The sequence below is a fragment of the Musa acuminata genome, chromosome BXJ1-1 (assembly GCF_036884655.1).
Source record: "Musa acuminata AAA Group cultivar baxijiao chromosome BXJ1-1, Cavendish_Baxijiao_AAA, whole genome shotgun sequence".
Lineage (NCBI taxonomy): Eukaryota > Viridiplantae > Streptophyta > Magnoliopsida > Zingiberales > Musaceae > Musa > Musa acuminata.
Genome location: NC_088327.1, coordinates 37164156 through 37181143, shown reverse-complemented (window position 1 = coordinate 37181143; position 16988 = coordinate 37164156). Strand labels below are relative to the sequence as shown.

Below are 16988 nucleotides of genomic sequence, written 5' to 3'. Positions count from 1 at the left end.
GGATAATCGACGATAGCCAAAAGTAAGTTAGGAGAAAAAAAAAATAAATATAATAAGATGAAAAAATAAAAAAGATTATAATAAGATGAGAAAAAAATATTATTTTAATAAGTAAAGAATAAAAAATGATGATAGAGGATGTGGGTGAGATGAGAAAAAATAAAAAATATAATAAGTAAAATATTATTTTATTAATTTTTAAAGGTGAGAGTTGTCTTAACAAAAAAAAATACTCTAAATAAACTTGAATGACGGAACTGCCCTTTGCTAAGAAAGCGACTACTGCGTTCTTGCGTACCACAAAGAGCTTGTTGACTCACTGGCACAGGGACAGAAATAGGAATTAGGTAAAAAGAATAAGGGCGACCATGGCGGCTGACAGAGAAGCATCCAACGATCAGACCAGTAGCAGGATTAGGGTTTTAAGCTCTCACTTGCACTCTCCTCCTCCACCTCGTCGAATGGCTTCTTCCGAGAAGGATGCTGCGCTCGCCGCAACCCCATCTGACGCGCCCACCATGTGAGGCATCTGTCTCCTTATCCTTCTCGATTCTTCTTCTTGCAGTTCGGATCGCTTTCGGTGTCATGTTTGGTTGTGTGAACTATCAGCGGATGTCTAAAGAGGCTTGATTTTGTGGACGATTAATGATCGCTCTTCTTAGTTTTGGCGTTTTTGATCGCATTTAGTGCTTTAATGATGTGCCTTTACTACCTAGAGTGGAATTGATTGGGGCGAGGTGGTCATTTTGATGCCGATCGAGGTTTTCAAGAGATTCTATGGTGCATCGACTTTCTTATTTTCGATTTCTTATCCTGTTACGTTGGTTTTATTTTCTTCGGGAACTGCTTATTTTGCCTGTATCTCCTCATGATCGTCTCAAGTCCAAATCGATTATTGGAAGATACGCTAGTTTGCATGAGTACAACAGTTCACATGATGAAATTGGATTCCGTAATATTGAGTACAAATGCTATTTAAATCGAACTCCTATCCATTAAGACTAGATGATTGCAGAGGATAAAAAAAAAATCTTCCCCTTTTCCTTAGGGATCAACCATGTTATAGTTCCAACCTACGTATATAAACAAGGACCATTTAATTTACTCCATTGCCAAAAGTAGTTTTATTTTTCTCCCATCTTTTGTCTTCTAAAGTTCTCGCTAGTACATACCTTTGCTAAGCTTTATGCATTTTCTTTTCACACTAACTACTTTTGAGATTATTGCCCCACCATGATCTCTTGAACAATCAAGCTATTGCTTGAGACTTTAAGCATTGTTTCCTCTCTATTAAATTGTGTATTCCTTTCTTTTTTCTATATTCTTAAAATATTTTTTCAATTATAAATGCATCACTGTTTTCTTAATATATGTATGTGCTTCTTGAAATGTGCCACTGTATTGTAACAATTTCTTGGAGACTACACTGATAGCTAAGCATCAAGAACAAGAAATAATTTTCAGATTTAGGACATGTCATGCAATTAACAGAGCAACACTTGTATGCCTTTTTTTGTTACAAAAGCATCTTGATCAAGTAGCTAATTTTAATAATTAAACTTGTCGTTTTAATACAGCTTCGATAAAATTATACGCAAGGAAATTCCTTCCACGGTGGTTTATGAGGATGAAAAGGTAATTCATCATTCTTGAAGTTGCTAGATTTATAGATACTATGTTTCTATTTACTATCAGTCGACAGTTGTTGTTTACTTTATGTGAATATATATATATATAGGCTATGTTTCTAACTTCAACCAGTTTGTAATGTTTCTTTCTGTTTGCATTGACACTTGTATCTAGAGGAGTGGTAGTATAATGGATAGGTTGGAAAATTGGAGTGTGATAGGTGGAAAAGTTAAACTGTTGAATGCTCAAAATTAGCTCTTCTATTTCCTAAGATTTTCTTCAAGAAAGTGTGTATGAAGCTATGTCGTAAAGCAGGCTTCCTACTTCTGCCAGTATTGACTTGTTAATAGTTAAAATATGGAATCTTTTATCTTAATATTGTGTAGCAACGAGCAACGAATCTTTGCATCAGTTATCTCTTTAACTATGGGAGTAGCTTCTTTGTGGTGCCAACTTCATATAAAATCTGTTGTATATCATAATCCTAAATCAGGGTTTTTTGTGTTTTAGCATTAAAATTTATTTTTATCGAAAGCGATATACTCACATAAGAAGGAGATTGCATCAGGGCACATAAAGTGTACAATTGATGCACGTACATAAAAAATGGAAGGTTTAGGCTGAGCTGTTGGATGATTCTTGTCCTTTGGATGATTTTTTGATAGAAATGGGTGTCTCCCTTGCTCTTCCTTCAACCCGTACTATATCCTGTGTTCTCATGAGGGTTTTTATTATTATTTTATTTATTTATTTTTGTTCTTCATGTGTCATCTCTTTTCTCTTTCTTTCTTTTGTTTCTATTTTTTATTGTCTTATCAAAAATTTTTTCCTTCTTGTGATAACCTGTTTCTCATAATTTTAGCTTTGAGTTATCAATTTTTTGAATAATTTCCAACTTTGGCTCTAAACTCTTGCCACATAGCCTAGGCTTAAAATAGTGATAAACGAATTTGTCAAATGACTCTTTAGATTGAGCAAATTTATGTTTATGATAATCAATAATATCCTTCATAACTTTTTGTTATGATTTTCTTTAGATTCTCATCACTGTTTTCCAGGTCATTTTGTTGGTTTGGAGCTCCATTACATATACAACTTACGTGACTATAGGTTTATATTTTGATAATTGATTTTTTTCATTGGAAGTACAGGAAGCTTTATTCTGAGTTTTTCATTTTGGGAAACTTTTACTCCATAGAATTGCCATTACTAAAAAAGTCTAACCAAAGAGTAGGAGAAAAAGATCCACTTAGAAAAATAATACAATTTCTGTGAGTGGCAGGCCCCTACTTCACCTTTCTTTTTCTGTCATAATCCTTCTCCTTTTTATTCTTGATTCTGTTGATCTTATTCTCTTCTAGAATCCTATTTCTTTAATAGCTTTTTCTATCTGAAATGTTTATCATCTTTTTCTTGATTCCTTTTGTTCTACATTCTTCTAAAATTTTACTACAGCTAATGGTATATTTAATATCCATGCTTAAATGTATCAGATTAGTCCAAACTGATCTTATTTGAGGCTTGTGATTAATAATCACTAGGAAACAACATTACATTAATAATTGGTTCCAGATCACTGATGATTTTGTTTGAACTTTTGTCAAATATAAGATGCCAACAGATGAAGATTATGGTGAGATTAATATTCCTCTTCACTTAGCTTTATTCTATGACTAGTTTCTTTTCATTTTTATCGGGTTGCTGGGGGACCTCTCCCCCCACTCCGCCCCCCCCCCCCCCCACACCAAAAATCTCCTCAGTCAGTAAAAAGAGCATCAACGGTGACCAGAGTTGCCAAAGCAAGAAAAATATCTGTTCAACCATCTATTGAATCACGAAAAAAGTGTACCTTAGAAAAATGGAAGAGAACTGTACTTTACAATTGCAAATTGATTGAAATTACAATTAAAAGCTAGATACTAGAAGGAACAAATGTGATTCACTATATTGTTTATAAGTGATAAAGGACCAAGAGTGGAGAAAAGTAAAAAAAAAAAGGGGTATGATAAGCGATAAGAAGAACTAGGATGTAAAGTGATGTAGTTTGTGCACTGAGCAAAATAGGAGATTGAAACATAGGCACATGGAGAGATACTGAAGCTAGATAAGGAATAGAGAAGGATATCCTCTAATTCAACCTAGACTTTATTCTGCTGTTTTCTGTTTAAATTTGCACATTAATGACCCTATAGGAATTTAATTAACCTCAAATCAGTAGTTATTTGCTAATATGTATCTACTCCATCCATGAACATCCAACAAAGCTGCATATGCCTTACTCTATGGTCTTACAAGCAAAGAACATACAAGGACTGCATATCTTCAGTGAGGTGTCTCATGCTAAATATGCATGTATATGTATCAATATATGCAGCTCAGGTCAGGATGTTGCTTTTTAGAATCTTGCCGAAACAACATCTAATAGGACCTGTAGACTGTTTGGCTATTGCTAAATCTTTGCTAGATTATCAATAATATAAAAAAGAGTGTGACTTATTTTTGCTATATTGCTAGATTGCACTCTCGCCAATGCAGGGTCTGGGGAGAGTCAATGTACACAGTTTTATTTTCATGATTTTTTTGATTCGCACCCTGGACTCCCTAGTCGCAATGGAGCAACGTTACATTAATCATCAGTAATACACTTGATAATAAATGCAGAGCTGGTGATTAGGATTGATTAAATGATCATCATACATGGCATGCTATTTTAGACTAGCTTTCTCTGTAGCTTTTATTGTCATACATTTTGGAATCCAACACTAGAGAATGATGCAGACTACAATTTACCAATAAACACAGTCCATTTACTATTATTCAAGCAAAACATGAACTCTGGCTAATACTGTGATTAGCTATAAGCTGTTTGCAGTAAGACCCAGCTATAAGCTGTTTTAGATCATTCTGTTGAAGCATTAATTTTGTTCAAAAATGTCCAACTTGTTTCCACAATTTTATATAACAAATTCTGCATTTTTTAGCGTGGAATTAAATCTGACTATGATGGTTTGATAATGAATAACTTGATATGGCTGGTTATATAACAAGTTCTCCACTTTTGAAATGTCTGTCTGCTATACCAGGTTCTGGCCTTCAGAGATATATCTCCCCAAGCTCCAACACATATCATAATCATCCCCAAGGTTAAAGATGGATTGACTGGGTTATCCAAGGTACTTAGATGCTCCTGCATATAATATTTGGTAGATCAATATGTCCTTTTATCCTTCCCTATACATATATTTGATATATGAACTGTATGAATTATATAAATGGTCTGTCTGTCTGTCTGTCTGTCTGTCTCTCTCTCTCTAGTATATATATATATATATATATATATATATATATATATATAATGTGTATGGAATTGATAACTCAATTGGACTTTTAGTGTGTGGAATTGATAACTCAATGGCAATTTCTCCATTCTGGTAAAGCACATTAGCTAATGGTTCACCAGAAGCATTTGACAGTTGTTTGCTTATTTTACTTGGGATTTCTTTGCGACTTTCCTTGATATAAGAGTATTCTTTTCTTGTGGAGTTTAAGCTTGGAACTAAGATGTCAAACTTGTGTTTTAGAACCTGCAAATGTGATGGTTGGTGCCTTTCCTATTTGTACACAATAATTACACTGATGATTAAATATCTTTGACTAGACATTTGCATTACCAATTTATTTCTTGATGCATTTGTTAGGCCTTGACTACATTGAATTATTCTGCCCAAGGAATCATTGATTGTGTGCCTTGTTTTAAATAATGTTCTTTGATACCTTTGATCTAAGACACATTACATATTATATTTTCTTTCATGCCACACTTATTTGGAAGTGTCACCTACATGATATAGCAAATCAATACTTGTAGGAGAAAGTACCTGAATTTTTCTATCAGCTGATGTTCCAGCAGGCTAAAATTCTATCTAGTCATGCCTAGTGGATTGATTTCCTTTCATGTTGATGAACTATGTCTGAAGGATATTGTAATATTCGTTGTATAATCTCCCGGATATGTTATATCCATTTCTGTTAAGATATAACGTTATTATTTGATATGTTATTACCTTTCACAGGCCGAGGAAAGGCACATTGAGATACTTGGTTACCTGCTTTATGTTGCCAAACTTGTGGCCAAGCAGGAAGGGCTTGATGATGGCTTTAGGATTGTAATCAATGATGGACCCAAAGGATGTCAGTACTGCTTCCTCTTTTATTTTCTTAATGAAGAACCTGCTTTGGTAGCTCCCACTCTTTATGTGATTCTTGATCATTTTCTTTACTTATGTTTTCTCAGGTCAATCCGTGTATCATCTTCATATCCATCTTCTTGGGGGACGGCAGATGAACTGGCCTCCTGGCTAATTAACCAGTGTTTTCCGGTGCTCATTGCTGTCTGTTGCATGGTGTGGTTGAATAAGTCTGTCAAGAATTAGCTTTGCAATCTCTACGGAGATGACATCAAATAACAATCAACATATTTGCATCTGATGTGTGTCGGAGCTTGAAACTACGTTTTGGTATTTCTACATGAGCACTTGCACGCTTGATTTTTCCTTTAGGATGTTATGTTCTATTCAACCATTATACATATCGTGTTGCAATTTATTTCCGGTCATTCGTACGTGCTATAATCATAAACATCAAACAACTATATATATCCTCAAATCTTGTAGTTCAAGAAAGAGCATTTATTTCTGTGATATGCCCGACAAACCCTAAGACAAAAAATCGACTTTTGGGGCTATTCTCGACCGCTCCCAACCCCAAATCTAAATTTCGTAATCCAAGCCTGGACTTCCGAATCGGCCTTTTTCTTGGAATCGGAAATTAGAAGCGGCTTGTACGATATCAATGGGGAGGAGTGCGAATGGAAGACGGCACTGTGTTGCTCCAACTACTCAAACTACGCCCGGCGACCTCCGGGGAAACCCTCGCCGATGTCCTCGAAACCCTGTGGAAGAACCGAAGGACCTTCTCGTCCTCCCCGCGGCCCGGGACCTCGACCCAGTGAGTCACCTTTGTCCAACCTCGATTGCTTCTTTCTTGCCGCAAAATCTAGGGTCTTCATCCATTCTTATGCTACCCTTGCTTGTTGCTGCATTCCTGTTGCAAAAAGGTTAGCTTTTTAAACATCTCCAACGTGTGTATAAACGCGACTGGTAGCGGAGTGAGCACAACGAGAATTTACTAGTTTAACTGTGAAGAACCGGAGGACGCGTTTGCTGGGAATAATGAAGTAATCTTTGTGGGTATAACACTTGATAAGCTTATACCTTAGAGGGTATAGTGTGGTACCCTCTGCTAGTCATAGGTGCCAAGCAAGCCAATCACATGAGTAATAGCATGTGTGACGGAATCTTTTTGCTTATTATATTTTCGCGTATATCACTTTTAAATGCATATATATATATATATATATATATATATATATATATATATATATATATATATATATATATATATATATATATATATATATATTGTGATGTCCTTGGATTTGTGCAATGAGAATCGGATGGTGATGAGATCATGATAATGAGATCGATTCACCTTTAAACACATATCCTAAATAATCCCGGTCATAGGTTACTCGAGAGGGACATCGTGATAACTAGACAGACTAGTGTGCTGTATACCCGTCCATATGATGGATGCAGCTGGTCTCATAACTGCTTGTGTAGGGACACTAGGGATACAGTACAGGTGCTCATTGGAGAATGAGTTCACTGATTGATCCACTTACGGAATGCTGGATGGTTGATGATGCCTTATTGTCAGACAGCGATTCCGTACTCCTAGTGGTGTATTTGGTCCTTAGACTTGAGACACCAAGGATGTCCTGTATGAGTGCTCCACTCTTTGATACCAGACTTATAGGTTTGGCTATCCCAGATCTGGTATAGTTGGTCATTGGGAGTGGTAGTCGACCTTACGAGGGCTATTGAGTGTCGATAGAGGATCATCCACTCTCGGCGTCATGAGAGGAATATCCCATGTGTTCTTGCTCAGATAAATCCCTGGCCAGGGTCATTCGGGTTGAGAGAAAAAGAGTTCTCCGGGAGAATCCGATTAGAGTGAGACTCGAGTAGAAACCGTATGGGTCTGACAGCACCATGCTCGATATACGGTCTCTGGGATATTAGATGGATGAGGGACTATAGGTACACTATAACTGAGGACAGACATGTCCAATGGATTGAATTCCCATGTATCGTCTGGGGACTACGGCATAGTGGCCTAGTACGTCTTAGTCGATGAGTCGAGTGAATTATTACAGAGATAATAATTCACTGAGTTAGAAGGAGTTCTGATAGGTATGACTCACGGCCAGCTCGATATTGGGTCTAGAGGGTCACACACATATGGTAGGCATTGCGATGAGTAGAGGTTCGGATATGAGATATCCGACGGAGCCCTTGTCTTATTGGATGCAGATCCAATACCCACTAGGGGAGGACCCATTAGGGTTTGACAGGGGACCTCTATAAATATGAGGGATTCAGAGCCTCATGGGCTAGAGCTTTTACTTGTCTTTCCTATTCTCCTTTCCCTCTCCACCTCAGAGTAGGCCTGGAGTTTTGAGGAGCGTCGTCGCAACCCTGCTGTGTGGATCACCGCTAGAGAGGAGGACGCTTGACCTCCTTCACCCTCTATTAAGGATCTGTAAGAAAATAGGGATATACGATCTCCCTAGGTAACACAATCTACTCTATACGCAGTTTTAAGTTTCGCGGATTTTGTGCACCAATCTTCGCATGACGACGAACATCCTTTTGGGAATCTGGGATTTTGTTTTTTGTTCTTCCGCTGCGTATGTGATGTCGCCCCCAAGATTTCCCAACAGTGGTATCAGAGCCAGGTTGTTCATGCGAATGATTGGTTTTGAACTGCGTGTGTTGTGTTTAGGAAGAATTTTGACGTCAAAATCGTTGACGCAAAAACTAGGAAGGGCAGCAACAGTTGTTGCCCTCGATCTACGTGCGTGCAGCGCAACCGAAGGAGGGCAGCACAGGGGCTGCGTTTGTAGCAACCGGTCGGCGGCCTGCTTGCAGCAGGCTTGCGTCCGGCGGGGCTGGCAGCCCGCGGGCAGAGGCGCTTGCGGTTGCTTCTCCCGCGGGCGAAACTCCCCTCCCCCACCCCAAGGGGCGGCCGCCCGGCGGGACAGCACCGCCTGCGGGCGTTGCCCCACCGGCAGAACCGCCCGCGGGGGGCGCCCACCTGCCGCGGTAGTGCCAGCGGGCATGCCGCTTGCAGGCGAGGGCAGCACCCTCGCCCCACCGCACAGGCCGCCACCAGCAGGGTGGCGACGACGGCAGTAGTAAGAGGGAATTAGGGTTTTGGGCAAAAGGACAGTTTTGCCCCTGTGAATTTGAGAAATTCTAATTTCTGTCTTTTTATCCAAATTATGAAAATACCCTTAGGAATTGAGAAATTCCCTACATGTCCCTGATTTCAGAAAATATTAATTAATTAAAAGGTTTAGTTGATTATTATTTTTATTATTATCTAGTAGTCCTACGTGATGATGATTATTTATACATGTGATGTATGATGTGTGGACGGATGATCATGGACCGTGTGATGTGTGTACTTGTGATTATTATTATTGAGGTCTGCGAGCCTCCATTATATTTCTCATTTATTGTCGGGCCTTCGTGCATCTGATTAAGTTGTAATCACATGAGGAGGCGTAGCGGGAGCGTGGATGCGATAGCGGGACCCACGAGACGGACGATCGCGATGCATCAAGATGCATCAAAATGTCGACGGAACCGACGAGGACGAGATGGACGATCACAGGGCATGGAGATGCACCGTTGCACACATAGATCTTGATGTGAGTGATTAGGCCTACTGGCTCGGGCCTAATCATATTAGGTTGTGGTCCATGATCATCTGGTGTGATTGCTTATACACATACTAGATATGTATATATATTTGCATGCGATGTAGATATATATTAAATATGTATATGTGTGACATGTCATATTAGGAGACCAAATCATAGAAACATCTCTCGATAATATTAAGTCGGTAAACGTGAGGCAATTAGATTGACCCACGTGGCCTTCCATCGTTATAAGTAGGAACCGATTCCCGGTATAGGTTGAGTTGGTCGAGTCCCTCGAGACTCACCTATATCGCGATTCGCTATCTTGCTTATGACATAGAGATGTCACCGGTGACCTGAGGGCATGGTATGCTTGGTCGAGTCCCTCGAGGGTATATTATCAAATCAGACTCATCTTGTAACAAAGGTGTTGACTTAACCGAGCATCATGGTTGGTCGAATCCCTCGAGGCCATGGTGATTCGGAGGCCGAACAGGACGGGAATCACAAGGAGTTGTGATGGACAAGAGTTGGCTACCTTTTAGGCTTAGTGTGATTGGTCGAGTCCCTCGAGGTTACACTAAGACGCTGATTGGATCCTGATCCCCACTAGAAGTCTGTCGGAGACTTCCGTTTCACGTGCTAAGGATGTCGCATGACTCGTTAGTAAAATAGTGGGAGCATATTAAGATAGAAGTCCATATCTTGATAGTTTATTTCTTGCAAAATCTGCATGTTATTCATTTTTGCTGCATCTTTATTTTTAGAAAATGTCGCTTTCAAATCCCTTACGTGGCATACTTGATGTCAACCGCCTCACTGGTTCAAATTATACGGATTGGCTCCGTAACTTGAGAATTGTTCTCACAGCGGAGAAAATCGTGTACGTCCTTGATACAGTGATGCCTACGCCCGAAGAAGGGGCAAACGAGGATGAGATCGCTCATTACGTGAAGTACATTGATGACTCCACTCTTGCTCAATGCTATATGTTGGGCTCTATGACTCCTGAGTTACAGAGACAACATGAAAAGATGGATGCCAGATCCATTCTCCTACATGTCCGCAAATTGTTTGAGGAACAGGGAAGGACTCAATGATATGAGATATCTAAGAGCCTCTTCCGCGCTAGGATAACTGAGGGGACACCGGTTCAGAACCATGTCCTAAAGATGATTGAGTGGATAGAGAAACTCACAGGTCTAGGAATGGTCCTAGAGGATAACTTGTGTGTGGACATTGTGCTTCAGTCCCTACCAGATTCCTTTTCACAGTTCATAATGAATTTTAATATGAACAAGTTTGAGCTGACTCTCCGAGAGCTCCTTAATATGTTGAGGGAGGCAAAGAGTACTATTAAGAAAGAGAAGCCAATTCTCTACACTGGTGAGACCAGAAAGAAAAGGAAAGCAGAAAGGTCCCTTAAGAAGGGAAAGGGCAAGGGCAAATTAGGTAAAGCAAAGGTTCCTAAGAAAGACCCAGCAAAGAACAAAGGTCAGTGCTTCCACTATGGCAAAGATGGGCACTAGAAGAGGAACTACAAAGAGTACCTTTCAAAGAGGGCGAAACAAAAGCTTGATGAAGCTTCATGTACATTCATGATCAATCTCCAATTGTCAGATTTTTATGATAGTGCATTGGTATTGGATACCAGTATTGCTTATCACATCTACAATTTATTGTAAATTCTAGCAAAGCCAAGGGGTGATTGGCGAGAGGAATATTGCATAAAGGTTTGTTTATGCTAGACATTACTCCATATATCATGAATGTAAGTGACCAAGAGGAAACGAGATGAGGTGAACATAGCATACCTATGACGTTGTAGGCTAGGTCATATCCATGAGGGAATGATTCAAAAGTTGCTAAATGATGGATATCTAGATCCATTCGACTATGTGTCATATGCAACTTGCAAGCCTTGCCTTCGTGGAAAACTGACCAACTCTCTATTTAGTGGAACTAGAGAGAGAGCCATTGAGCTGTTGGAACTCATACATAGTGATGTATGTGGACCTATGTCAACTCATGCCATTGGTGGTTACTCCTACTTCATTACCTTTACTGATGATTTCTCAATGTATGGATATGTGTACTTAATGAAGTACAAGTCCGAGGCCTTTGAGAAATTCAGAGAGTATAAGAATGAGGTGGAGAACCAAACTGGAAAAAGTATCAAAACTCTTTGATCAGATCGAGGAGGTGAGTACTCAAGTACAGAGTTTACTCAGTTCCTCAAGGACCATGTGATATTATCCCAATGGACACCTCCTTATACACCTCAGCTCAATGGTGTCTCTGGAAGGAGGAATCGTATGCTATTAGATATGGTACGGTCCATGATGAGTTTTGCTGACCTACCCATTCTAGGGATATGCCCTAGAGACCACAGCTTACCTTCTAAACAGAGTTCCAACTAAGTCGGTAGTGTCTACACTATATGAGATATGGAAAGGGAAGAAGCCTGATCTTAAGGTTGTTAAGATTTGGGGCTGCCCTGCCCACGTTAAAAGACAACCCCGATAAGTTAGAATCAAGGACAGAGCGATGCAAATTTGTGGGATACCCTAAGGAAACTTGTGGGTATTATTTCTATCATCTCGAGGACCAAAAGGTCTTTGTAGCTAAGAGAGTAGTGTTCCTTGAGAAGGAACACATTCTTGGCGGAGACAGTGGGAGAATGATAGAGTTGAGCGAGGTTGGAGAACCAAGCTCAAGCACCACTCTACAGCCCGAGTCTGTTCAGGTACATAATACATAAGTTTCAACTTTACGCAGGTCTGATAGAGTATCCCATCCTCCTGAGAGATATGTGGGACATATTAGAGGAGAGGATGTTGAGGATATTGATCCTTAGACCTACGAGGAGGTTATTATGAGTATAGACTCCGGGAAGTGGCAAGAAGCCATGAATTCTGAGATGGATTCTATGTACTCTAATAAGGTTTGGAACCTAGTTGATGCGCCCGAAGGTATTGTACCCATCGGTTGCAAGTGGATCTTTAAGAAAAAGATCAGAGTAGATGGAAAGGTAGAGACCTATAAAGCAAGGCTAGTGGCTAAGGGGTATCGTCAAAGGCAAGGTGTTGATTATGACGAAACCTTCTCACCCGTAGCAATGCTAAAATCCATCAGAATTCTATTGGCTATTGCAGCACACTATGATTATGAGATCTGGTAGGAGGAGGTGTATATGATGCAACCTGAGGGATTCATGTCCAAGAACTGCCCAGATAAGGTGTGTAGGTTGCTTAGATCCATTTATGGACTAAAGCAAGCTTCCCGAAGTTGAAACATAAGATTTGATGAGGTAATCAGATCTTATGACTTCGTTAAGAATGAAGATGAGCCTTGTGTGTACAGGAAGGTAAGTGGGAGCGCTATCACCTTTTTGGTGTTATATGTGGATGAAATCCTGATCATTGGGAATGACGTAGGAATGCTATCCACAGTAAAGGCTTGGTTATCTAGACACTTCTCCATGAAGGACTTAGGGGAAGCATCCTATATCTTGGGGATTAGAATCTATAGAGATAGATCCAAGAGGATGCTTGGCTTGTCCTAGTCCAGGTACATAGAAACCATTGTCAAAAGGTTTGGCATGGAAAATTCCAAGAGAGGTCTCATACCGATGAGACATGGGATATCGCTTTCTACGAGTATATCCCCAAAGACTCCAGAAGAAAGGGCAAACATGAATATGATACCTTATGCCTCAGCAATAGGGTCTATCATGTATGCCATGCTATGTACTAGGTCTGATATAGCGCATGCTCTGAGTGTCACGACCATGTATCAGGCGGATCCAGGTTTGGAGCACTAGAAAGCAGTAAAGTGTATCCTTAAGTACTTGAGGACTAAGGATCTTTTACTAGTATATGGAGGTAATAGCCTTAAGGTTGAAGGCTACACTGACTCAAGTTTTCAGTTTGATGTCGATGATAGCAAATCGAATTCAGGGTATGTGTACACCTTGAATGGAGGAGCAGTGTGCTGGAAGAGTTCCAAGCAAAATACTACTGCTGACTCGACCACAGAGGCGGAGTATATTATTGCATCAGATGTAGCAAAGGAGGGAGTCTGGTTGAAGATGTTCATCATAGATTTGGGAGTCGTTCCGGATAACGAGAAGTCGACTTCCTTATATTGCGACAACTATGGGGCGATTACTCAAATAAGGGAACCCGGGTCTCATCAGAAGTGTTCTGAGGAGGTTCCAACTTATCAGAGAGATCATAACCCGAGGAGATATAGCAGTGGAAAGAGTTCCATTTGAAGATAACATTGCAGATCCACTGACAAAGCCGTTGTCTAAGATTGTTTTTTAGCGTCACAGGGGTCTGATGGGGATCAGACACATAGGTGATTGGCTTTAGGTCAAGTGGGAGATTGCTAGTCATAGGTGCCTAGCAAGCCAATCACATGAGTGATGGCATGTGTGACTTGATACAGAATCTTTTTGCTTATTATATTTTGACGTATATCACTTTATAACTATTGCATAAATGCATATATATATTGTGATGTCCTTGGATTTGTGCAATGGGAATCGGATCGTGATGAGATCTCGATAATGAGATCGATTCACCTTTAAACACATATCCTAAATAATCCCGGTCATAGGTTACTCGAGAGGGACATCATGATAACCGGACAGACTGGTGTGCTGTATACCCGTCCATACGATGGATGCAGCTGGTCTCATAGCTGCTCGTGCAGGGACACTAGGGATATAGTACAGGTGCTCATTGGAGAATGAGTTCACTGATTGATCCGCTTACGGAATGCTGGATGGTTGATGATGCGTTATTATCAGACAGCGATTCCGTAGTCCTAGTGGTGTATTTGGTCCTTAGACTTAAGACACCAAGGATGTCCTGTATGAGTGCTCTACTCTTTGATACCAGACTTATAGGTTTGGCTATTCCAGATCTAGTACAGCTGGTCATTGGGAGTGGTAGTCGACCTTACGAGGGCTATTGAGTGTCGATAGAGGATCATCCACTCTCGGCGTCATGAGAGGAATATCCCATGTGTTCTTGCTCAGATAAATCCCTGGCCAAGGTCATTCGGGTTGATAGAAAAAGAGTTCTCTGGGAGAATCTGATTAGAGCGAGACATGAGTAGAAACCGTATGGGTCTGACAACACCATGCTCGATATACGGTCTCTGTGATATTAGATGGATGAGGGACTATAGGTACACGGTAACTGAGGACAGACAGGTCCAATGGATTGGATTCCCCTGTATCGTCTAGGGACTACGGCGTAGTGGCCTAGTACGTCCGTAGTCGATGAGTTGAGTGAATTAGTACAGAGATAATAATTCACTGAGTTAGAAGGAGTTCTGACAGGTATGACTTACGGCCAGCTCGATATTGGGCCTAGAGGGTCACACACATATGGTAGGCATTGTGATGAGTAGAGGTTCGAATATGAGATATCCGACGAAGCCCTTGTCTTATTGGATGCAAATCCAATACCCACTAGGGGAGGACCCATTAGGGTTTGACAGGGGACCTCTATAAATATGAGGGATTCAGAGCCTCATGGGCTAGAGCCTTTGCTTGCCTTTCCTATTCTCCTTTTCCCTCTCCACCTCAAAGTAGGACTGGAGTTTTGAGGAGCGTCGTCGCAACCCTGCTGTGTGGATCACCACTAGAGAGGAGGATGCTTGACCTCCTTCACCCTCTCCTAAGGATCTGCAAGGAAACAGGGATATACGATCTCCCTAGGTAACATAATCTACTCTATACGCAGTTTTAAGTTTCGCGGATTTTGCGCACCAATCTTCGCATGACGACGAACATCCTTTTGAGAATCGGGTATTTTATTTTTTGTTCTTCCGCTGCGCATGTGTCGCCCCCAAGATTTCCCAACACCCTCATGGCGTGGGTTTAGGGCCATTTAATTTATGGAGAATGTCTAGTCTAGTTCTCTTGATACATCTCTTCTCATTTCTGATTTTGATGGTCACAGGAGGCAATCAAGTTAGCTATTTATTTTATTGCTATGAAAAATCAGGTTGCTGTTGTTGAGCCGGGGGAGTCATTTGATTTCTGGGAGAAGTTTATTTCTCCTATAATCTGAGCAATATGCTGTAGGTTCAGAAACAACAGGACTAAAAGGGTACGATTGATTCTCATAACTATAATTAAAGTGAAATATGTTGAAAATTTCTTTGAATTAAAAAAAAGGTAGAAAAAGCCGGTCCCAATACCAATCCTGATGTTGCAAACTATGATATTAACTAGTATTCTTATTAATTTTATACACTTATCTAGCTTAGTTTAGTTCTCTTATTTCTCTAGTTTGGAGGTTATTATCTCTTTTAAATAAGTGGTCATACGAGGATAATTCCTAACAAACATTTCTCTCATTGTTATGACAAATATTGTTTAAATTTTATACTTTATTTTCCTAATTGTTTAATATTTATTCTATTATATTATTTTTATTGCTAGTTTGTACAATACTCTAGTGCTTAACTTTTTATTTACTTGTACTTTTGTTTTTTTTTTGTCCATTCTAACTACTGATCTTGTATTCCAATGCTAGATTTTTTTTAACCAAGCAGGCGTTTTTGATGGGCTTGAAGCCTTCGAGATTCTTTTGATCGCTGATCGAGAAGCTGCCAGCAACCATCTCCAAAATGCTCTAGCGCGCCAACCAGTACATCGCTGTCGAAGCTCTGGTGGCAGGAAAGCGCATGGACTGCAAGAGGCCAAGGGCGGAACAATCCCGGGGAACGACCTCGGCGGCCCCGGTGCAACCCCGTTGGAGGCCCGACCGACAAGAGCTACTGCTCCCAAGGTCCCCGCCTCTCCCTCTGAACACGTCTCGCACTGAGATCTTTCTCCAAATCAAGGAGAAGGATCTCTTGCGACAACCCAACCCCATGAAAAATACTCATAAAGATCGGTCCAAATATTGTAGGTTCCACCGGGACTACAACCACGACACGGAAGACTGCCTCGACCTCCAGAATCAAATCGAGGAACTGATCCGGAGAGGTCACCTCGGGCGCTATCTCAAAGAACCCCGAGAAGCGACTCCACGCCCTAGGGGACCTGTCGAAAGACAGATCGACGTCATCTCCGGAGGACCAGCAACTGGCAGCAGCAACTCAACGACGAGGAAGGCCTACGCTCGGAGCGCGGTCGAGAAACATCCCCGACCCGAGCTCGAGCTTGAAATCACTTTTGGGGCCAAAGAATTCGAGCGCTCCCATCATGACGATGCTTCGGTGATCTCCATCCGAATCGCCAACGCTTGGGTCAAAAAGGTGATGGTCGACACTGGGAGTTCCGTCGATGTCCTGTACCTCGATGCCTTCAAGAAGCTCGGTTTGACTGAGGAGGACCTCATCCCCATGGCGTCGGTGCTCACTGGATTCACGAGGGATTCCATCTCCCCGCTCGGGACCACCATCCTCCCTGTCACCATCGGGGAAGAGCCGAAGGCAAATAAAATAATGACTACCTTCATGGTAGTCGATCTGCCCTCGACCTACAACATCATCCTCGGCC

The 16988-nt window shown here is 40.9% G+C and overlaps 1 protein-coding gene across 1 annotated transcript; it reads left to right on the top strand.

The window, feature by feature from the left end:
• Positions 1-330: 330 nt before the first annotated feature.
• LOC135678405 (14 kDa zinc-binding protein) lies at positions 331-6187 on the top strand. The gene is made up of 5 exons (XM_065191179.1): positions 331-520; positions 1578-1635; positions 4713-4802; positions 5703-5820; positions 5924-6187. Exons 1-5 carry the CDS (start codon positions 369-371, stop codon positions 5989-5991), a joined length of 486 nt encoding a protein of 161 aa, XP_065047251.1. The 5' UTR covers positions 331-368; the 3' UTR covers positions 5992-6187.
• The last annotated feature ends 10801 nt before the right edge of the window (positions 6188-16988 follow it).